The 25,401-nt window shown below is 34.3% G+C and overlaps 1 protein-coding gene across 2 annotated transcripts in view; it reads right to left on the bottom strand.

Moving 5' to 3' along the window:
* The window catches only part of CDH18 (cadherin 18), a 331,059-nt gene that overhangs the window by 53,850 nt on the left and 251,808 nt on the right, over positions 1 to 25,401 (bottom strand). For both annotated transcript variants that reach the window (XM_028097979.2, XM_028097980.2), the window contains 2 exons: positions 19,789 to 20,042; positions 4,690 to 4,826 (listed from right to left, as the gene is read on the bottom strand). In XM_028097979.2, coding sequence (XP_027953780.1) covers positions 4,690 to 4,826; positions 19,789 to 20,042 — 391 coding nt within the window. The remainder of the gene's footprint in view (positions 1 to 4,689; positions 4,827 to 19,788; positions 20,043 to 25,401) is intronic.

Below are 25,401 nucleotides of genomic sequence, written 5' to 3'. Positions count from 1 at the left end.
TAAAATATAGAGATTATCTGTGTGGTCCTGACCCAATCAGGTGGATACATTTATTTTTGTTTTATTATTATTATTATTATTAATTTTATTTTTTTTAGAGAGAGAGAGAGCACGCATGTGTGGGTGCAGTGTGCAGAAGGGCAGAGGGTGAGGGAGAGAGAATCCTAAGCAGGCTCCATGCCCAGCATGGAGCCAGATGGAAGTGGGGCTTGATCCCTGCGATCATGACCTGAGTGAAATTAAGAGGTGGTTGCTTAACCAACTGAGCCACCCAGGTGCCCCAAGTGGATACCTTTGAAAGCAGAGGCTTCCCAGCTGGTAGCAGAAGAGAAAGTCAAAGACATTCAAAGGAGCAAAAGGACGTGACACACTGCTGCTTGCTTGAAGAAGAAAAAAGACCCATGAGGAGAAATGCAGGCAGCCTCTAGGAGGAGGAAGCTGCCCCAGTGGACAAGGGATGAAAATGGAGACATCACAACTACACCTTAAGGAAGTAGACCGAGGCAATGAGGAGAATAAGCATTAAAGCAGATTCTACCCCAGAGCCTCCAGATAAGAGCCTAGCCCAGCTGACACAGGACTTCAGTCTTGCCAGACCTTAAGCAAGCAATCCAGCTGAACCTACCTGGACCTCTGACCTACAGAAATCATGCGGTTATTTGCTGTCCCAAACCAGAAATGTAATGGAAATTTCTAAGTAGCTAAATTATGGATTACATGGAGGGAAGGCATTGTTACCTGCAACAGAAGCATTCCAGGTATTTATTTAGAAAGCACTCTTCCTCAAGAGCTAGGATACGTGAGGAGAACACAACACTCTCCACTTCTCTAATCGAAGGCAGCTTATTGAATTCATCTGATTCTTAGTGTCTTCATTAAAATCCTAGAAATAATCTTCCGCCACAGAATGCATTTTAAAGATAAATAACAAAATAAACCTCAATTTTAAATTATCGAACCCAAGTTAGATTATTTAACCCAGTTAAAATATCTAACCCAAACTTGGATTCAATGAATATCAGCTTCCCTTAAGGGCCATATTAGGAAGAACATAGATCTAGGAGCCAGAATACTAGATTCATATTTTGTATGAGTCTCAATTTCCTTATCTATAAAATGAAAATAATACCCATCCTTTCTATTCCAGAAATTTTTATTAGGATGACACACCTGCAAAAACACACTGTATAAAAGCAAGATAGCTATCAGTTATTCAGCAGTAGCAGGGAAGGATATCATAGACCAGACACCTGTTTTCTGCCCTTACCATATGACGGGGCAGCTGAATAGTCACTTGGCCTTAGAACCAAAGGATAAAAGAAAGCAGAATCAAACACCATGCAAATAAGAGCTGCACTGCCTTTGGGCCCTACCTACATGTTCAGAGGCCCACACACTTTTTGTGACACCCCCTATTCTCAAACCAGTCCCTTAGCATGTGGCCTGTTCCCATGGAGGAGGGGGAATTTTGATTTCCTGTGCACAGAACTGGTTTTTATTTTTTTATTATTTTTGAACAAATTTTATTTATTTATTTATGTATTTATGTATGTATTTATTTATTTATTTTAATAATAGCCAACTTTTGTCACAGGCTTCTTATTTTCTCTTAAATCCTGCTTCATTGCTTCATCTGCCCAGAAGGGGCACCTTTGTCTTACCTGCACAACACACTAGGTAGGCTAAAAAAAAAGTTCTTTAAAATACTAACTTCTAAATGTCATTCCATAGCACACCAAGTTCCTCAGATACTTACATTAAGAAGAGTTTTAAAAACCTGATTTCAATTCTGCAAAAGGATGTCAAACGAATGAAGAAACAAGTCACAGACTGGGAGAAAATATTTGTAAAATACACATCTGATGGATTACTTTCTAAAAGATACAAAGAACTCTTACTACAGATGAGAAAACAAAACCTGATTAAAAATTGGGCCAAAGATCTTAACAGACACCTCATCAAAGTAGACATACAGACAGCAAATAAATGTATGAAAAGAGAAATGCAAAATAAAACAGCAATGAGATACCACTCTATACCTTGGAGTCACCCAAATCTAACAGCAAATGCTGATGAGTATGTGGAACAACAGGAACTCTCATTCATTGCTGGGGAGAATTCAAAATGGCATAACCACTCTGGAAAAGTTTGTCAGTTTCTTACAAAGCTAAATATACCCTTAGTTTGACCCACTAATTGCACTCCTTGGTATCTACCAGAAGGAATTGAAAACTTCTGTGCATATAAAAACCTACACATGAATGTTTTTATTGTTGTAGTTTATTCATAATTGCCAAAACTTGGAAACAACCAAGATGTCCTTCAGTATGTGAATGGATGCACAAACTGTGGCACATCCAGACATTGGAATGCTATTGAGTATTAAAAAGAAATGAACTATCAAGCCATAAAAAGACATGGAAGATCTTTACTTATTACTTATTACTCTTCCCTTAGTAATAAGGGAAGAAGACAATCTTAAAGTCTACATATTGTATAATTCAAACTATATGACATTCTGGAAAAGGAGAAACTATGGAGCCAGTAAAACAAAACAAAACAAAACAAAACAAAACAAAACAAAAAACAGTGGTTACCAGAGATCAGGGTGAGTAGAGATGGGTAGGCAGTACACATGGGTTTTTTAGTGCAAGGAAAACACTATGTATGATACTATAATAATGAATACATACCACCATACATTTATCTAAACCCACAGAATACCAGGAATGAAATTTAAGCTAATCTATAGACTTTGGATAATGATGATGAGTCAAAGGTGTGACAAATATATCACTCTGGTGGAGGATGTTGATAATGGAGGGTGTTATGCATGTGTAGGTGTGGAGACTATTTGGAAAATCTCTGTACCTACCTCTTAATTTTGCCGTAGACCTAAAACTGCTCTACAAAAAAATAAAGCCTTAAAAAAATCTATTTTATAAAAAACATCAAGTACATTTCCAAAACAGGATATACTAGTAAATACTTTTCTAATGTGGCTGAATTTGAGGTTAATGTTTACAAGCAACTGTATATAGAAGGGCCCCCAGTGATATTTAATAAGGCACTTACGCCAAGCAATCGGTGTATGAATGTGCCCTTCCTAAAGAAGTCTCCAATATGTCTATAAAACCTTAACTATTTCTCATTCTTTCTACATATCTATTTATAATTAGGATTGAATTATTTTTAGTAATGCTTATTGAGGTGTCCCTAAGGCTTTTTTTTTTAAATTATCATCTATACAATTGAGTATAATGTGATCTACTATACCTCTTTACTTAGTAGGTATGTATTAACTAATTTCCCATATAAAGTACTAACAAATAGTAAAAAAAAAAAGAAAAGGAAAAGAACTTATTAAGTATATATTTAAGATTAGCATCTTAAGTAAAAATGAGCATTTCCTTTGGTGATCATTGCAAATAATATAATTTTCATGGTATATATGAACTGATGTATATTCACAAATTAGTTTCTACTTGATGCAAATATTATTTGGACTAAGGTGATATTTAGAAGTAATCTAAAGTATGGTTTCTTATTGAAATAGCTCTGGAGTTACATTTGAATTTATTTTAAAGTAAGTTCCTGTTTTTTCTAACAAATATCATTTTCTCCAGGGATTCTTCCCTTCCATCTTCTATATTTGGAACCTGTTCCCCAAAAGTGCATAATCTTTTCAGAATCTTTTCAATGCCCTTATCATTTCTTGGATATATTAACCCATTAATTCCTTTATTTTTTCAACTGATAGTGAATGAGCTCTTATAATTTGACAGTCATTTAATTGTCATTAGGTGACAAAGAGCATGCAATTCTACTCCTAGTCTGGTTATTTTGAATATGAAAATTAACCAGAATGATCATAAATGAATCCACTCATGTATTCTTTATAACACTCATTTAAAAGTAATTAGTGAATGCTATTTTCAAAGAGAATATTATGTTGAAAAATTTATCTAAATGGAAGCCACTTGAGGTAATTTTGCAGATGTAAAAACATAAAAATTCAGGCAGGATGTAAAAGGCTGGAGTAGTCTAATTATTGATTGGTAACAGAGGACATTATGGAAGTGCATAAACCATAAGGAGCTATCACCCCATACCCACTAGAATGATTATAATCAAAAGATACATAACAATAAATACTGGCAATCATACAGAGAAATTGGAACCCTCACTGCTTTTAGGAATGTAAAATGTAGCTACTTTGGAAAACAGTCTGGCAGTTCATCAAGTAATTAAATATAGAGTTTCTATGTGACTGAGCTATCTCACTTCAGGGTATATACCCAAAAGAAATAAAAACATGTCTATGAAAACTTTCATATTAACGTTCGCAGAAATATTTTTCATGGTAGGCAAGCAGTGGAAACCACTCACAGAGCAAGCCTCACAATTAGGAGGCAAACCAGATACTTTGACTCAGGGATGGGGATGAAGTGTTCTGTGATGTCAATTTTCCACCAGTATGCTGAGATTAAAGCAAAAAAAAAAAAGTATGAGATTTATTCACTGCATCTGACAATGAGTAACTGCATGTAATATGTTCTGTACACTCTGCTAGATGCTGGATGCTGGTGCCACAAATAAAAATGGTGAGAGCCCTGCTCCCGAGAAAATCTCGGTATAAATCTTCATGTAAAAGTGACATCTTTTTTTATGATACATAAAGTAGTTTACCATTTTCTGAAGCAGCAACTGTGATGTTGTACCATGAAGTTTCTTCTCTATCAAGGACCTTTGTAGTCCTAATGGTTCCTGTATTGACATCAATATTGAAACATCTGTCATCTTCAGCACTGTAGTCAATGAAGTACCTAGAAAAAAACAGATAGCTCTTCTTTTCACTTGATAATATAATGAAGAAAGTAAAACTAAGACAAGGGCAGTATTAAATCATATATATTCAAATATTTAAATGTATATTTTTAGTTTCTATATTTGCCTCCTAAGATTTGACTGGAAACTTTATATTTGCATAGAACTGACATCAATTATTTTTGTCTGTCAACCCTTAATTAATGTTTACTCTTAATTCCTAATTCAAATTAAAAAATAAAAACACCTTTCTGAATTCCATTAAAAGAATGGTAGATAGTAGGAACTTTGGGATTAATAAGGGAGAGACAAAAAAAAAAAAAAATGCCCCTGGGAAGTCTATAGTACTTTGGAAAAAAAACAAACAAAACATTAAACCTTTAATGAAACTTCTCATTGCTACATATCCAAAATTTTTAGGATAGTAGGAGATGTCAGAGAATAGTTTATCCTGGAGTTTAATAATAGTTGACATTTGAAGATAAATATTAAATAAAAATCAAAACATTTCAATTAATTATCATTGTATCTGCATCACCTAGCCCACTTGTTGAGTGAGAAAATGAGAAAACAACTAAATGAGAGGTAGGTTACATTATTGGCCACAAATCATCTTCCCTCCCCAATGCATAAGATGTTTCAGTTTTTTCTCACATTAGATTTTGCCTCCAGCCTACTTTAGCAAATAGATGAACACCGGGTGTTTGTAGGTGTCCAATCACTAAATTGTACACCTGAAGCTAATATTACACTGTATGCTAACTAACTGGAATTTAAATAAAAACTTAAAAAAAAGAATGAGATGAAAAGTGATTGAAAGTGATCATCATCATCATAGAAAGTGATGGCGTCCTGTTCCACGTTTGGGCCAAAGTTTCATAAGACTTTGCCTCTTCCTTCTTATGTTCTGCCACTGACACAAAAAGAACATGCTGGGGCTAGTCCACTAGTCCCAGAAGGAAGATGAGAGGCACAAGGACAAAGTTGTTCCAGTTCAGGTACCCCATCCTAGAGGAGAGCTACCTAGTAAATGAGCAGATGCATGATTGAATGCACTGGAGTTAAGTAGAGCTAGCAAATAGAAGCCAGCTTAGTTTAACTGGTCTTCAACTAGTTCAGGCACATACACTATGGTTATAAATTACTCATTTCTTTTCTTTCTTTCTTTTTTTAATTACTTATTTCTCTACCTCTACGTTTTGGAGTTTTACATAATCCAGCAACAGTTTATTAACATAAATATGAATTAAAATATAGTAAACAGTCATAATATTCTCTAGAAATGTTCCAAACTATTTCTAGAACTACTGAAGGAAGTGTTTCCTCCTTAAATCTCAAATACTTCTCCCCTCTTCCTTAACCTCAGCTTAAGTAATATTTCATCTAGACCTGCGGAACAAAAATGAACTGATTAGGCACAAAGTACTAGGGGTAGAATATTTGAAATCCAGGAAACCAAATGACCCTGAGATCATGACATGAGCCGAAACCAAGAGTTGGACCCTTAACCGACTGGGCTACCCAGGTGCCCCCACCATGGCTACTTTGAGTCTTAGATTGCAGAAAGTTAAAAGCAATTCAGAAAAGAAATGATGTCATCTTGAATAAAGGTGGAAAAAAGTAAGAAAATGGACAGAACCATAAAAAATAATGCTATATATTGAATACAGCCTATAGAACTTTTTATTGGAGTGGCATTAGTAAAGGGGGGGGATTATAAATGATTCAATTTTGGTGTGTTTTGTGTGTTTGTGTGTGTATGTGTGTTTGAGCTGCCATGTAGTTGATAAACCTATTTACTGAGCTGAATAGAGGTAGGAGAAACAAACAAACAAACGAACTCCCTTTGGGAGGAAAAAAAAACAAAACTGGGAAGTAATCAATATTTTGACACATTATGCCTTAGAAGCCAATTAGATAAACGTGTGGAATAAAAACTAGAGAACTGGATATGGGGGCAGAGTTTAAGTGCACTTTCTGAACAGGAAATATCCATTTGAGATATATCAGCCTAAATTTAAGGTTATGGGAAAGGCATGATTTCATCTGGGAGAGAACTGTAGGAGAAAAGTGAAATATTGAGAACTCTAGCACCCAGACTTTTGAGCCTAAAGCAGTCCAGCATATGTACAAGAGCAGGTGCTAGCAAAAGGAGAGGAAGAATCCAGGAAAGGAGGCAAAGTGGGAGTGGGTGGCACAGAAACCAAGAAAGGAGAGTGTTTCAAGTGAACAATTATAGTGAATCCTACTAAGAGGCTGAGTGAGGTTAGTAAGGGTTGACTGGCTTTGGGAAGATGGACATCATTAGTTAACTTGAAAAGAATAGTTTCAATAAGATATAAACTGTTTTATTGTTTTTGTTTTTAACAGTGAATTCAAGAATATATTGAATGTGAATCTGTCAAGCCAAGAGTCAGGAAATACAATACCATGCCTCTCCTAGGTGTAATGTGTTAGCAGAGTATATAGAACACGGTGCAAAAGTGTGAAACCTTATAACAACCTGTGGATACCCATGCACACACATGACAGAAGATATTAATACATCATGCAGATCGAAACTGTAGGGCATCCTAAGAAATCCCATTCAATGAAAGTAACACCTTACAGAGCTCAAATACAACCCTTGCAACTGTGTGATCAAAAGAAGAAATAGATCTTTTGCATAGATTGTTCTAATAATAACTGTATGTTAATTGAAGAAAGCTGAAACTAAAGCAGGAATTTAAACAGGAAGAGGTACAGGTATAAAGCAAATCTGATTCAGAGAAAAGACAGGAGATCCAGACACTACAGAACAGTGGGAAAGAGCAACGTCATCGGGCTTTCCTGAAGCATTAGGTCCTCGTGCACTGAAACTGATTTTGACTTGAGTTCATATCACAAAAAGATCCTTCTCATAATGTTCTTTTTCCAGAGACCTTGATGTTGAAAATGAAGGCAGGATTGCCTTAAAAGATGTGAGAAGTTTCGTCACACAAAAAGGATAACTTCCTTTAAAATGTCATCAGTTGGAAAACTGGTTATTACATCATCTAAAGTTAGTTGTCATTAACCTGCCTTCGAGACACTTTCCATTTTTCGGTGCCCTAAGAACCATGATTTCTGTATTGGAAAATTAGATCTAAAGTTAAAATATATTAAATTCCAAAGCTTCCTGCATCAACTATCAGCAAAACTCAGATTATATTGTTATCAACACAACCCTATGAAATATGGGATGACATGCCTCATCTTAGAAATCTGCTTGTTTCAGAACTGTCGGTCTGGAAAAAAAAAATTGGGGGGGCGCCAGGGTGGCTCAGTTGGTTGAGTGTCCAACTCTTGATTTAGGCTCAAGTTATGATCTCAGGGTTCTAAGATGGAGCACTCAGTGAGGAGTCTGGTTGTCCCTCTCCCTCTGCTCTCTCTCTCTCTCCAATAGATAAATAAAATCTTTTTTAAAAATTGGCTTTCTTGTTTCTAAGCTAAATTAAGACTAAGACATGGATAGTGTTTGTATCAGGGCAATCTTCTATCTTTTAGGCACTTTCACACAGATTTTCTAATGTAAATGCTAGCAGCAGTGGTTAAATACTTTCACAATAAAAATGCTTTTATTTGAATTAAAGATTATGTTTAAATATTTTTTAAATGGTAGGTATAATGCTAGGTATGTGTCTTCAGTTTCATGTTATTTACTTCTTAGCTTTCTCTGTGACCTAACTCTCCTGGAAAATCTACAATTTAAGGGCTAGATATTAGGGTATGCTTGGTTGCAGAGTCTTGAACGTGGTGGAGTTGCAATTGAATTTCAACTCAAATAGAACTAAAGAGTTCTGCTTTACTCTAACCTTGGATTTCTGTCTAGCTATACAAATAAAAACTGGGAAAAAAAGAGACAAAAATGAAAATGTAAGAGAAAAGAAACTATTTAAAACTATTTTGGGGTTTTAAATGTAGAATCATTCACTGCTAATGATTTAAAATTAGGAAAAAGCATGGATCCATAAAAATGTTTATCAAACAAATAAAAAGTAGATGAAAATATTCTCAGTAGGTAACTTTTTAAAATACTTTCATAAAAAAATCCATTTGCTTCCTTCCATAAACCTTCAAAAAGGTCAACACAGCATCTTAATACTTTATGAACTCATATATGAATATTTAGATTTTTTTACAATGCTAATGTTAATTTGACATTTTTAGGGATATATAACAAGCATAAAATCAAGTAGCCATTTCTGTAGACGATGTAAATTCTAAATTGGGATTAATGATAAAAACTGAGAAAATAGTTCTGAGAAGTTTTTTTAAAAATATTATTGTCCATTCCTCGCTTCGGCAGCACATATACTAAAAATATTATTGTCCATTGCTATAAAAAAACAAACTAGCATAAACTGAAGCAAGAGTATATATAATTTGGCAAGATGTTATTCTTCAAATTCTACTACTCTCTTCATATAAGACTATCCAGGGATGATAGATAAGATTGAAGAGAAAGACTCATATGTGAATTATTTACAAAAGCTATCTAATAAGAAGTAAAACAAGCTCACATTTATGGAGCACTCACAGTGTACCATAACATACTTTAAAGGTTTTCTCTATATTAGTTCATTATAAACTCAAAACAACTACACGAGACAAGTACTATTAATAGCCCCTTTTTACAAAGGAGGAAAGTGAGGTATGGAGCGATGAAGAATTTTACTCAATATCACGAAGCTAGTTAGGGCAAGTGATTAAAATACAATTTTAGTCCATATTTAAGAGCTCCCTTTTTTTTTTTTTGGATCCTATCGCTGTTATTTTATTTTATTTTTTAATTGTATAATGTTATGTTAGTCACCACACAATACATAATTAGTTTTGATGTAGTGATCCATGATTCATTGTTTTCGTATAAAACCCAGTGCTCCATGCAGTACGTGCCCTCCTTAATACCCATCACCGGGCTAACCCATCCCCCCCACCCCCCCAGAACCCTCAGTTTGTTTCTCAGAGTCCATAGTCTCTCATGGCTCATCTCCCCCTCGATTTTCCCCCCCTTCATTTTTCCCTTCCTTCTCCTAATGTCCTCCCTGCTATTCCTTATGTTCCACAAATAAGGGAAACCATATGATAACTGACTTTCTCTGCTTGACTTATTTCGCTTAGCATAATCTCCTCCAGTCCCATCCATGTTGATGTAAATGTTGGGTATTCATCCTTTCTGATGGCTGAGTAATATTCCATTGTTTATATGGACCACATCTTCTTTATCCATTCATCTATTGAAGGGCATCTCGGCTCTTTCCACAGTTTGGTTATTGCAGACATTGCTGCTATGAACGTTGGGGTGCATATGGCCCTTCTTTTCACTACATCTGTGTCTTTGGGGTAAATACCCAGGAGTGCAATTGCTGGGTCAGAGGGTAGCTCTATTTTTAATTATTTGAGGAACCTCCACACTGTTTTCCAAAGTGGCTATACCAAATTGCATTACCACCAACAGTGTAAGAGGGTTCCCCTTTCTCCACAACCTCTCCAACATGTGTTGTTTCTTGCCTTGTCAATTTTTGCCATTCTAACTGGTGTAAGGTTGTATCTTTGTGTGGTTTTGATTTGAATTTCCTGGATGGCTAATGATGATGAACATTTTTTCATGTGTCTGTTAGTCATTTGTATGTCTTCTTTGGAGAAGTGTCTGTTCATGTCTTCTGCCCATTTTTTGACTTGATTATTTGTGTTTTGGGTGTTGAATTTGAGAAGTTCTTTATAGATCTTGGAAATATTTAAGGCTCTATCTATTCATTCAAAAGAATTTATTTGAAGGAGCACAAGTAAGGAATGAGGGATATTTAAAAGAGGAAATAATAAGACCTGGGAATTAAACATGATTTAGTTAGGGAAACAAAAAAGGGAAGAATTTGCAAACTAACATGATCAATACTGAGTTTAAAATCAGAGACAAAGGACACTTGGGTGGTTCAGTCGGTTAAGCATCTGCCTTCGGCTCAGGTCATGATCCTACGGTCTTCGGATCAAGTTCCCTTGGGCTCAGGTCATGAGCCCAGGGTCCTGGGATTGAGTTCTGCGTCATTGTTCCTGCTCTGCAGAGAGTAGGCTTCTCCCTCCGCCCCTCATCCCATTCTCTCAATCTCTCTCTCTCTCAATAAATAAAATCTTTAAAACAAAACAAAACAAAAATCAGAGACAAGAGTAAAATTCTAAACAAAACAAGGCTTCAAAAGTGGTTTTTGCCATGATGACTAGAGAGGCATCTTCAAAGGCTAAATACATAGGCTCTTAAAGATACATAGAAAATAAAGAAGAATGTGTAGGGGACTTTATCAAGAAAAAAAATTCCGATTTTCAGATACTTTAGAGACAATAACTTCTTGAGGCCACTGAAAAACATCTATATTCTTTTTCTCTGTCTACAAGATGTAGATTCTGGCCTTGCTTTATTCAGAACACAAAGATGAACTCTATGGAAATTTGTCTCTAAAATAGATCCAGGATATGTGCGAAAATGGTGTTAAGCAGTAAAGAAATTTACACAGGTTTGGAAACCAAGTAAATGTTATGCTCATAAATCTAAACCACTTCTTAGCCCTGTGACTTAATCATTGTATCACCTCTCTGAATTTTCTTTGTAAGCAAAATGCAGATATAAGCTACATCCTAATTTTATTGTGAGGATTAAGTGAGGTAATATTTGAAAGCATTTTATGGTTAGGTATCAAATGATAGGCCTTAATAGATAAATATCATTTGTTTTAATGTCTTTTTAGGATGGTTTTATGTCTTGGAAACCTTGAGTCTATTTTGATGAGAAAGTTCACAGATAGTAAGTGATGTTTTTTTGTTTGTTAGTTCTTTTCTGTTTTGTTTTTCTGGCAAAGTGTTGTAAGCACAATGGGATCTGAATAAGGATTATTATTGAAGGAACAAGAGTCTCCATGTAAATAGCATGAACTACTGTTTGTTTCTAAATAATCTATCAGAGAATGAAATTATCTCTAATTCCTTATTTGGTGCAGATGAGTCATTTTTATTTGGAAACTATATGAGAATAAAGCTCTTTTGCTTTCACCCATTATATCATAGGTGTATGACTTTGGCTCATAAATGAGTCAATAATCAATTATTCAACAAATATGAAGAACATGTTGATACCTAGTATGAAATTAATTAAGGCATTCCATAGTAGCTTTTACTTCTTTTATACCCATTTTGGTAGAAATAATCAAGCCAATAAGTCATCATATTTCTCTTATTTAGAGCAGTATATTTTCATATAGAGACAGTTTTTTATGCATTTCTAATATCTTTCATACATACTTCTAATATTATATTTGAAATTTGTTAGGTTAATTTAAGAAACTTTTTTTTAAAGAGTGCTTAGCTTACTTTCCTCTGTCATCAAGAGATACCTAAATATTGAAAAAGGACAGGTTCATTTATACTTCCCACAGTATTTCACTGAACTCATTGTTCTAGATATAATTTTAAGACATAATACAGTGACACTCCATAGTATATATAGTTAATTCCTGGGACCAATCTACAGGCATATTTGGTCAAAGGGTTATCATGACAGAGGAAATGTTGAGGCAGATCCAAGGCTACTCTAATATGATGATTATGACACATCATTAGATCCCTACCACCCCTATATGTTCACTGCATTCTGCATGAATCATCATGGTAATCATGAATCATCAAGGTAACATCTATATTAAATGCTATTTGGGAAATTATACGATCAACGATCAATAAGATGCTGTCTGTGAAGAATTGGTAATCTCTTGGCTATCGACTAGAGTAAGTGCAGTTAAGTTTGTGTGAGCTCATATTTACCTGGTAGTCCTTAAGGTCCCTTTAAATGGACCAGTTCCCTACGCAAACCTTACTTAATTTCACACTGGCATATACATGGGCCCATGTAACATAGGAGAACTTCTTGCAATGTGGCCATGATAAGTTATAATCCTCAGTTATAATTTTCATTCCTACAATTACTCTCTTTTCTGTCATATAACGTATGCATCATCTCTTATTTCTAGTAAATATGTATTAATGCAATAAGTAAAGAGAAAATGCATTACCTTGAAATATGATGAAAATTCATTATTCAAATTAGAATTTATGGATCAACAAATATGCAGACAAGTTATTGGCCAGAGCAAACAGTCAATCTCAATAATGATTCCCTTTATTCAAATATTTCCCTTAATAGAAGCAACTTTAAACAAATTACCCAGTTCATCATTTGGCACTCAATTTCCCTTTGATTATGTAGATAGAAACTCAAGATAATTATTAGTCATGTTAAAGTGCACTGGAATGTTATTTTTCATTTCGATAATAGAATTTCAGTCCTCAGAGGCACCTATTATTTTCATTATACTCTGTCCATTTTACTGTAAGAAATTAATTTAAAACTTATGTAATGGAAATCTATTTTTACAGTGATTTACCTAGAGAAACATCAGTTGGCTTTAAGTATAGGAGACCTATTTCAGTCGTCACACTTTAGATGCTTGTAGACATAGAATGTGAGTGGCAAAGAAAATTTATTTGAGATTTTGCCTCCCAAACAACAGCTTGTATAAGTTTTACTATGATCAATAGATGGGATAAAGTTTAATCAATATGCACCCTGTGGGATATTACAACTTGGCCTCATCTTTAATTTAACAAAAAGTCACATACTTGCAGTATAGCTTAGGATTGAAGGTTCCTTTAGCTTACTTTGGGGATGCAATTTACTCCACAATCCGTGTATCCAGAAAATAATCTTTCTGGAAACAAAACAAAACAAAACAAAACAGAAAAACACAAGGATCATTTGCCACTTGATAGTGTATATTGTGCTTAATAAAATGGGCAGCACATATAGGACACAGATATTTTAGAAGCTTTTTAACTTCTTGAACCAAGACCCTGATCCAATGAAACAAAAAATATCTAAAGAAGAAAAAAAATCTCTGCCCCAAAATTTGTTTCCTCAGTTATTCATGCCTGTAAGTAACTAAGATATCAGAAATTCTAATACTCATGAGTTCTAGAATGCTATGGAACCATGTTTAGCAATTATCATTTATTTGAAAAAATTACATGTAAGCTATTTGGGTGTTTAGTCTCCAGTCAGTAGACTAGCAAAGCATCACTAAGCCAGGGCTTATGTATTCATTCCAAGGCTCAATGAGTTATGCTTGCCACCCAGAAAATAAATTCTTCTTCTGGGGTCAGGACTGCGATTTGGGGTGGGTACCACTACAGGCTAGGCTGTCAGATAAATTTGAACCCCCAAATGGAAAAAAAATCTGCAGGAGTTTTTGTATCTTTACTGAAGCCTGGTAAAAATGACCACATTCTTATCCAGTCTCTATGATTAGTTAGCTGTGTGAGTCACTCAGCCTTCTTGGTCTAAGATATCTGTATCTTTATAAGAACAGGGCTGTCTCAGGGGCACGTGGGTGGCTCAGTGGGTAAAGTGCCTGCCTTTGGCTCAGGTCATGATCCCAGGGTCCTGGAATCAAGTACCACGTCAGGCTACCTGCTGAGCCTTCTCCCTCTGCCCCTCCCCTGCCTCACGCTCTCACTGTCTGGTTCTCTCTCTCTCTCTCTCTCTCTCAAATGAATAAATAAAAAAAAAATCTTAAAAAAAAAAGGGACAGGGTTATCTCCGTCATCTTTAAGTCCCTTTACATTCTCAAATATCATATTCACATGACATTTTATAGTCAATTTATTGGTCAATGTAAATGTGCTAACCATATATAATATGATACAAAACACAAGTCATAGACAAAGACTTCTGGCTTTAAATGGGAGCCTCCTTTCTCTATCTCTGCCCCATTTGCATTAAATGTCTCTAATGAGTTCTCCTCTTTTTTTTCTTTTAAAGATTTTATTTATTTGTCAGAGAGAGAGAGAGGGCATAAGCAGTGGGAGTATCAGGCAGAGGGAGAATCAGGCTCCCTGCCAAGCAAGGAGCCCAGTGTGGGACTTCATCCCAGGACCCTGGGATCATGACCTGAACCAAAGGCAGACGCTTAACCACTGAGCCACCCGGGACTCCCAAGTTGTCTCCTTTGTATTAGAAAACCATGATAGTTTTGATGAGGGTGGATTAGGCTTGCTATTATGGAATGAATTAAGGTATTTGTGACTTAAATAGACTAAACTTTTACAAATAAATTTTGTCTATAGAATAAAAACTCATTGTGTATCAAATGATCTTTTACATGAATATATTTGAAACACATCTTTTGATAGTTTTTCATCTTCTTTTCAAGAGTATGAATCCTGCATGCAAACCTTCTTAAATATTTGTTTTACTCCACTTTTCAACTTTGCAACATGACCTTGTCATTATTTTGAAGTATTTCTAATTTTTTGCTGTTATGGCATTCAAAATTAATGCAATATTCTAACACCCATCTCATCACGAACTATGTGAAAATTCAGAAATGCATAGGAAAAACAAATAGAACACTAAGTACGTGGTGAATATACTGTAAGCATTTGTTCACTGAAACTACAACTAAACTCAAAACAGATTGAACAAACACTTCTAATTCTCTGCAACTAGTCTTTTTTTTTTTTAAGATGTTTTAGAAAGATTTTTTTTATTTTGGCAAATATTTCTAAGTCTGATCACAATTTTATTTCTTATGTCAGCATGTAAGTAGGCTATTGTTCCTAAATAGTGTCATGATGAGCATTCGACATGATTATGCAAAATATTTAACATTTCCTCTGATTGCTTTAAGGTTATTATACAAAGAGAAAAATAAAAATCTTAACAATGAGTAAATGTACAGATAAAATCAGATTATGAACAGAGTGGAAAAGAAGTAAAAATGTGAGGGAAATACTTAGTCATATAAATTTATAGTAAAGCTTCTCATCATATGAGAAATATTGAGGACTTTAATAATTTAAATAATTAATAATTGAGGACTTTTTGTTGTACTAAATCAAATCTAATGTCTTAGATTTTACAATATGAAGAAACTCTAAAATTAAGAACGGTTTTGCTCTTGAGATACTAGAGTTAAAATAAGACCTGACTGTCTTCAGATCCCTTTTCCCATGTGTGAAATGCATCTACATGAATACGAGATCCCAGGTACTGGCATTTAATTAATGGCTTTCTAAACATGCAAACTATTCATCTGCTTCCTACTTTATGATATATGACTTCTCTAAGTGCAGTTTTTATTGTTGTTTTTGTTAGTTGAGATATATAAGATGTAGCGGAATATTGTTAAAAACAGGGTTTTAGGGGAAAAGTAAAACCGGATCTAAATCCCGAGTCTGCCACTTTATCACTATGGAAACTGGGCCCAATTTCTTAACTTTCTGAGCCCTCAATTCTTCATCTGTAGAATGGGATGAATAATATAGACACTTTAGGGTTCCTACAGGGGTTTTTGGCATGCTATATAAAGCCCCTGGCCCACAGATAGCAAGCAATGAACAATCACTATTTTTAACAGTCACTTTCTAGAAAGCTCTCTAGCTTCTCATGTCCAGTATAGAATTGCTCATCTCTCAGTAGCTACTCAGGAAATTCCTGAATTCCATTTGTAATATACCAGCAAGTGAGTACAGTGTGTTTAAATCAAGGGTTTCTTCACTGCTAGTAAATAGCCTGGTTCTGATTTCATTTTCAAAATACAAGGTGATGATTAGATTGCTACAAATTGCACAGTCTTGTTTAGAGTTAAGAGAGACAAAAGCTAGACCTGGTATGCTCTTAGAAATCTGAAGAATCTTACTAATAGTTTAGAAAATTGAAACACAAAGACTGAAGTCAGGAAGTTTGCACAAATGCCTGTATGACTCAAACTCCCTTTCATTATCAATTCTGCAAACTTGGAGTTAATTGCATTTCAGGGCACATTGCAAGGTACATCTTTTCAAAGTACGTTTCCTTAATTAGTACAAACATTTAGTGCCTGAGAAAGGTGGAAGTATAGCTTGCTTTTCTGTTTGTTAATGTTTTCTGTTTTTTATTCACTGTTTACACCTAGAGGCCCATGTGAATGACACTTTTTTATTAAAATCAAGAATAAATATTATGTAAATTATGCCTCCAAACAGCAGCTATAGAGTCTAGTTATTTTAAGGCAGCATTGGAAGGATTCATTTTAGTTTTCTAACCAAAACAAAATAAAAAGGATAATGCGTATGCTAATGGATTTGTATGTCTCAATATTAGCCTTTGGAGACAATATACCAATCGTCTTTGCATCCCAGAAACTGGGAGAGTGTATATAACATAGCAGCTGTTCAATTAAAATCTTCTAATAATATGGAGCCATTACAGAGGCAATCAATAATATCATGGGACAATTAATTACATATAAATAACTTATTTTATTAAATGAACTGTAGATGTTGAAACATCCACATGGCTATACATGTATGTGAAATATACATACTGGTATGTAATCCTCAAAAATGTATTTTCAGAATTTCTTTCCATGAGAATAATTACTCCTTCAGTTTTACCAATGGGCAACCCAGTTTGGTTTGCTCTGTGTCAGGGTTTCACATTTTCAACATTATTGATATTTTGGACCAGCTACTTCTCTATTGTGGGGACTCTTTTGTGAATTGTAGGATGTTCTAGCATCCCTGGCCTCTACCCACAGGTGATAGTATTCCTCCCTCAGTTGTGACAACCAAACATGCCTTAAGATATTGCCAAATATCCTCTGGTGTTTGTGTGGTGTTGTCCTTGGGTAAGAACCACTGTTCTTTGTGGAATAAGTGTTTTTTGTGTATGTTGGGATATATAGACCAACACTGAAAGAAGTTTGTGTCTGACCTCAATTTTTCCTCCCTTTGGTCTACCATTTTGGAAAATATATTCTACCCCTAATAGCGTTTTTAAAATTTGTTATGTTGTAAAAATGTATTACAGAATACATCATTAATATCAAACTTTAGTTTTCAAAAGAAACTCTTATCATTAGTCCTCAAATCTTTTCACATCAAACTAAGAGCATGAAACATTTTTCTCAAAGTGTATTGTCTTCTTTTGATAAAGGATGGCCACATTTATAAGTATCTTTTAGAATGCTCTAGTTTTTAATGTTGTTAGAAGAATTTTACTTATTATTATGTGTCAAAAATATTGTTGAAATATGGCATTCCATGGAATAATGAAGCATAGTGGGCTTCTCCCTCATTTGACAACTAAACACATTGACTTAAATATCCATCCCTTTGATCAGAGAGCAATTTCTATAATTGGGTTTATGCACATTATTTTGTATATTTTGCCTATCTTGAAACTTCAAACAATGCTTAACTCTTGCTGTAAGTGTGACAGAGGGGTTATCAATTGACAAGATGTTGTTTTTGTACTCACAGATGGACTAGGATTGTGGAATATATACAGTAGTGCACAGAAAATTGTTTCTGTCCATGCATGAGTGCTTCAGGCAATTCTTTTTTAACTGAAATAATAATGCTTATATAAAAGAAAATTGAAACCCTTTATAAACATAACATAGATATCAAGGAGAATATTTACCATAATAGCTTTTGTTAAAAAGGATAACAATTGAAGAATCTGAGAATAAGGACTTGATAGGAACAAGCAGACAAATTTGTTAAAGATTTCAAACTTTCTAGGGCCTTAAGATTACCCAAGGGTATAAATACAAGGTAACTAAAGAGCCTTGTACCAGTATGCAACCCTTTGATTTTATAATTGAGACCAAAAAAAAAAAAAGAAAAAAGAAAAAGAAAAGACCTTTCTGATCATGCAAGAAAAGCTTTCATTATCACTACTGCATGGCATACCACAATAAAAAAATATTATTTAGTGAGAACTTACTGACTGTGCTTGGTATTTTATATCAATTCAACTTAATTCTATCAACATATTTATACAACATTGTTATTCCTTGCTCATATATTTGAGATTCAGCAAGCTTGATTGACTAGAAGATGATACAGCTAGTAAGTCAGACACCAGAATTCCCACCCTGGTCTTTCCATCTTCAGGAAGTAAGTACTTCTCTAAATAGCACTCTCTGCTGCCTTGGAATTTAGAACTTAGATGTTACCGAGTGACTACTAGGTGCAAGCAACTCTGTTTAGCATTTCATGCACATTGCTTCATGCATTCTCACAATAACTCTGAGAGACAGATGTTTTCTTTTTTACAGATGAGAGTAGATGATTTCCTAAATGCACACAACTACTGTGACAGAACCAGGAGGCAGAGATGAGTATAATTCCCAAATCCTTAATTTGTACTATAGCTATACTTCCTATCACTAAGAACTCAAAATTCTCTAATTAAATATTTCTACATAACTTTTCCATTCAATTACGCTCACATCTATTAAGTCCAATGAAAAATATAATCTATCTGGTCAACAATATACAACTGATCCTTGAAAAACACAGGATTTAGAGGTGTTGACCTCCTTCACCCACACACTGTCGAAAACCCACGTGTAAATTTTGACCCGAAAAAACTTAAATACTAAGCCTACTGTTGATTGGAAGCCTTACCAATAACATAAATAGTCGATTAACCCATATATCATATGTTATATGTATTAGATATTATATTCTTACAATAAAGTAAGCTAGGGAAAAGAAATCATTATTAAGAAAGTCATAAGGAAGAGAAAATACATTTGCAGCACTATTATAAAAAAAAAATCCATGTCTTATAAGCAAAAATCCATGTATTATAAGCAGACCTGTGCAGTTCAAGGCCATGCTAATGACGGTCAACTGTATTCAAGGAGATAGTTACATGTATTCTAAATTTGACAGAAACCCATCGCTACATTACTCAGTCAAGGAATCAATTAATATTCTAATTTAATTATCTTAATAGAAAATAACATGGAAATAAAATATTTCACATTTTCTTTTATTCATTTTAAATTACTGTAAGAGGCAACAAAAATTTTTATATGTCTACAAGATTAAGGCATACCATACCTTACTAAGCTATTATCACTGTCAGGATCTTGTGCCAAAACTGTGCCAACAACAGTCCCGATTTTGGCATTTTCATAGACTTCCATGACATAGGAAGGCATGGAAAAGAGTGGTGGTTCATCCACATCTCCAACAATGATCTTCAACATGGTAGCATCTTTAAAAGGACCCAAATGAGAAAAGCGGAAATCAAGATGTGTATTTGCTCCTTCTATGGTGAGAGTATATGACTTCTTTTTCTCATAGTTCAGTGGCTGTTGGGAAAAAATACATAAGATTTCCAATATTATGACTATCATTGCATTTCAAACAAACATTTTTTTCGCATTTTTGAAAACAAACAGATGTGGATAGATTTAAGTCAATCTATTTTCATTTATCAACAGACTATGAAGTTTGTCTTCACAATAACATCTAAAGCAAAACTCATGAAAACTCAAGTCTGAATCACCTGTAATTTTTCAAGCTATAAAATGATGATAACTAGGAACAAAAAAAATACTTCCTACAGGCAAACAAAAACTGCCTTTTGGAGATTCTCATTCTCAGTTTCTAAAACTTCTATCTTCTCTTCAGTTTGCATTAACAATCTTAAAAATATTTGCTACTGGGGTGCCCGGGTGGCTTAATAAGCGTCTGCCTTCAGCCTGGGTCATGATCCCAGGGTCCGGGGATCAAGTCCTGCATCGGGCTCCCTGTTCCGTGGGAAGCCTGCTTCTCCTTCTCCCACTCCCCCTGCTTGTGTTCCTTCTCTCATTGTGTCTCTCTCTTCGAACAAATAAATAAAATCTTTAAAAAAATATTTGCTACTAATTTTTTAACTTTAAAAAAGAGATTTTTGTTTTGCATTTAAACAATTTATGTTCTATCATTGTTTTTTTTAATCTATCCTCATCGTACTTTCATCTTGCTGGTTTTAAACTTGGTATTTTATTCTACAATCTGATAAACTTTTTTTTCAATTCAACAACATTTCCTTAGAATCTTTTTTTAAATTTTTATTGTTATGTTAATCACCATATATTACATCATTAGTTTTTGATGTAGTGTTCCATGATTCATTGTTTGTGCATAACACCCAGTGCTCCATGCAGAATGTGCCCTCTTTAATACCCATCACCAGGCTAACCCATTCCCCCATCCTCTCTCCTCTAGAACCCCCAGTTTGTTTTTCAGAGTCCATAGTCTCTCATGGTTTGTCTCCCCCTCTGACATTTTCTTAGAATCTTAGTAAAATATACAGACTTTTGAATCTTATGTTTATTGTTTTAATTGTATTTATTTTATTTTGCTGGTAATACCATTTCATGTTTTGTTTCCATATTCTTTAATATAAAGTTTTGATTTGCTTTATTTTTTAAATTATAATCTTTTTTTGTTTATACCATTTGTTTTTTAGCCTTGAGTCCATATCAATAGTTTCTCATAATCCTTTTAGTTTTTTGTCTTAATTTTTTTAAATCATCGAGCCAATATATATATATATATATAATTTTCCTATGAACAGTATAGGTCAGGAGTCATGGATTTGACTTACAATAATGAATAAAGTCATCCAAGCGTTTTGCTCCAAGGAACATATGGTCTAATATAGGATATAAAATAGTAAACGGACATTTATATCACTGTACTTAATGCCATAAGACATACTAGATATTATGAAAATAATAAGTATACAAAATCAGAAATAGGAGTACCTGTAAGCAGGTAGGTATTATTTCTGAGAGAAAGTACTTTTTTATATAACTGAATGTAAACTGTTAGACATGATGCATATAACAGACCTATAATGAGCTCAGATTTAGGATTAACAATGTCAAAAGTTTTCATAGTGATATTAGTGCAAAGGATCCAGACAGCCTTTTCAGAGCCAGGTGAAGTATTCATTGATGCTGGTCTTCCTGAATAATATCTATGAGAAGAAACAGAATATTTTTTCATCCCTATATCTGCCAGTAATTTTACACTAGCATGCTCCAGTCTTGCAGCTTTCTTTCTTGAAATATCAGAGAATGATTATTTCCTATGGAGGAACTCAAGTTAGTTTCCTTTACCCTGAGAACCAAGGAGAAGCTGATTAGAAAGAGTGTCCTTAAAGGGATTTTATAAACAGAACATCAAGCCTACTGATGATTATTTCCCTTATCTCTTCTGAATTGCCTTGGAAAATTGGCCTTCCTGGAGACTGAAGATTGCATAGAAGGAAAAACAACAATTTAATTTCCAAATGAGATATTAAGAACCTAGAACCTATCAATACGTCTCAGGGACATGGATGAGACTGGGCCATTGCAAAATTTTACAAGTTTTTATAAGACAAAGTAAAAATGTAAAAACATTTAAAGACTCAAATTCTTAAAAGTAGACCACAGATATCATATATAAATATATATACATATATATATTTATATGTGATAAAATACTATATATTTTAGGTTTATATATTTTAAAGAGGGGTTAATTGGTTCTGAAGTTTATGACTCCATCAAATGGGAGTCATTTCCTTCTGAGGGAATTTAAAATAGAAATCAATTGTCCTTTTTCCTTCCTTGACTTCTCTCCTTAACATTAGTAAATGAGAATTTGTCTTTGACTAATTCAGCAAATCTCATCCAAATTTCAATAGCCTAATCTAGAAGCAGTACCCCCTTGCTGCCTATCAGGCATTGGGTAGCTGGATATGATCCTTGTTAGGTGCAGAGGGGTGTGGGCTGCCAGAATCCAGGTAGTTTGTTCATGGAAAGGAACACCCTTGGCAGGTTTACCATATGTTTAGATCAATGTAATTTTTTAAAGTCAACCTGCTGCATCTGGTAAACTTTATAATGATTACGGTTCTTCTCTTTGAACTTGCGTGTTTGAGACCTTAAAAACAAAACAAAACAAAACAAAACAAAAAACTAACCAAAAAACAAAATAGGATTTGTTTACTAAGTAATGCTTAACATCTCTTTTTCATTATAACACAGGGTTTCAAAGGTCATCTCCATTTATTCATTGTCGTAGGCTTTTACATCTTTGTGACTCTCAAGGAAGTTTGTAGAGACAATTTTGGCCACCTCTACACCATCAAATATTATTATCAAGCTGTGCTTTCAACATGACGGGTGTCTCTTGGTTTGTTTAAGCAGGTCCTTTGGCAACTTAGATGTCATTTATCTTAACACTAGCCTACCTACTGCTAAGGTACAGGCTGTTTATGTAGACACACGGTTTCATTCTTATGATTATCTAATATATATTTAACTACCCCAAGGTGGAGATAATCATTTTGTAAGACTTGTTTACCACAAGATGGATGGCAGATAGATGGATAGGAATCCAGCTAGAGCCACTAAGGAATGAGAGGATTATTTAAAATGGAGACAGGGATTTAGAAGAAAATGAATTAATGGAAATGGAAATATTTTTACAACTTCATTTATGTAGAAAATCAGGCGGTGCTAAATTGCAAGTACAGAAAAACTGGGAAGAAATTCTGCCATTTATTCTTGGACTGTAGGATTGTGCATAGCATATAAAGTATGGTAACTTTTCGTTTTGCATTAAAAGTACAATAGTATATAGATACTGGATTAGGATTAGGATTATTATTTTTGCTACTTCTATAATTTTGGCAAAGCTGTCCAAATACTCATCATCCACACATTTTAAATAGATCTTCCAGTAATTTCCTATTAATCATATAGTCCTGGGAAATTATTTAGAACTCTGCTTATGGGTTATATTTTCCATAGTTACCAGATTTTTATTTTAACCTAAAAATGGTATATTAAAAACAGTATACCAGGAATGGTGAAATCTATTCATCTAAAGCCTGTTTCTGATAAGAAGATAGTGGAGGGAAAATGATTAAAAGAAAAAAAAAATTGAGGTACATCTGTGTGGTTCCGTCAGTTAAGCATCTGCCTTCAGCTCAGGTCATGATCTCTGGGTCCTGGGATCCTGTGGTGGGCTCCCTGCTCGGGCAGGCTCCCTGCTTAGTGGGGAGTCTGCTTCTCCCTCTGCCCCTCCCCCTGTTCATGCTCTCTCTGTCTTTCTCTCACACACACACACATACACTCTCTCTCTCTCTCAAATAAATAAATAAAATCTTAAAAAAAAAAAAAAAAAGAAGAAGGAGAAGAAAGAAAGAAAATTTACCCAGGCTATTGAGTTACCACAGAAAGCAAAAATATGAAATGTCTGGTTGATGTTTTTTTTTTTTTTTAAGATTTTATTTATTTATATGAGAGAGAGAGTGTGTGTGTGTGTGAGACAAAGACAGAGAGAGAGAGAGAGAGAGAGAGAGAGAGAGCGCGCACAAATGGGGGGAGGGGCAAAGGGAGAAGGGAGAAGCAGGTTCCCCTGGAGCCTGATGCAGGGCTTGATCCCAGGACCTTCGGATCAGGACCTGAGCCTAAGGCAGGTGCTCAACTGACTGAGCCACTCAGGCGCTGCTGGTTGAGAGTTTTTAAAACAAAAAACATATGTTTTTCCTACCTTAGGACAAAATGACACAAAAACAGATATAGAATAACTCCATAAACATGAGGCATTATTTATGAACTTGATAAGGGGGATTGTACAGCCAGAGATTGTTCATAAGAATAAGAAAAAAAATTTTTCCAGTTCTATATTAAAATGTCGACTGTTCATGCTTTTAGGTCTTTCTGGCTGTATGCTGACAACATTCAGACTGAAGTGATTAAAACACTCAAGCTAAAGAAAAAAGGAAGAGTTCTTTCTTTTAGAGCTATCTGAAGACTCTTTGAAATAGAAGTCTTTGAGAATTTGTTCACCCATTATCTACTCCATAAATTCTGCCTCACCAAGATATTTGGTGTGGGGGATAGAGCTTTATAATTTAAATATAGTTTATTTCATTTAACAAAACTACAGAACTATTTCAACTTTCTGTTTTTGGAAAACTGTATGTCTGGATTATCAGTTTAGTGTTTAATAGGCAAGCATAAGACAAAGGTATTCTACTAGGTAACATAATATTAATGTGCAGGAAGAAATATTCCAGGAACACCATCAAATTCTTTTTTCATTTTTTACAGAATTTGCCTTGGGTTTAATTCTCTGGACAAGTTCAGTTGTAGTTTAAGCTCTGAGAGTTACAAACACAGACTACCACATCAGCTCATACTTAACAAATGCTAAGCTTAGTGTTGCCAAATTTAGTAAATTAAAACTGTTTTTTGATAGAGTATGTGTCAATTATCACATGGGACATACATAGTTAAGAAATTATAATTTATCTGAAATTAGAACTTAACTAGGTGTCCTGTGTTTTATCTAACAATGTTAACTATGATACAATAATGACAATCATAGTTAATAACTAAATATACCAGAAAAATATAGTTACCACAAATACAACATGGGTATGTATTAACAACTCCCAACTATAAAAAAATGAGCATTAATCCTATGAAATTGCTGATATTAACAATGTATGACATATACAAAAGATGATTTTATTCGATTCAGTGTAAGATATTTGTTTTTCTAATGTTAAACCATCCAAACATTCCTGGGATTATTGCACTTGTGATGTGCTCTCTTTTACTGGAATGGTGCTTAGAATGATTCCCTAAATACTCAGAAATGAGGTTGCTTAATATT

Source organism: Eumetopias jubatus, unplaced genomic scaffold (genome assembly GCF_037043125.1).
Source record: "Eumetopias jubatus isolate StellerSeaLion01/CBP00866 unplaced genomic scaffold, mEumJub1_p1.0 scaffold_5, whole genome shotgun sequence".
Lineage (NCBI taxonomy): Eukaryota > Metazoa > Chordata > Mammalia > Carnivora > Otariidae > Eumetopias > Eumetopias jubatus.
This window is presented reverse-complemented; position numbering and strand designations above follow the sequence as displayed.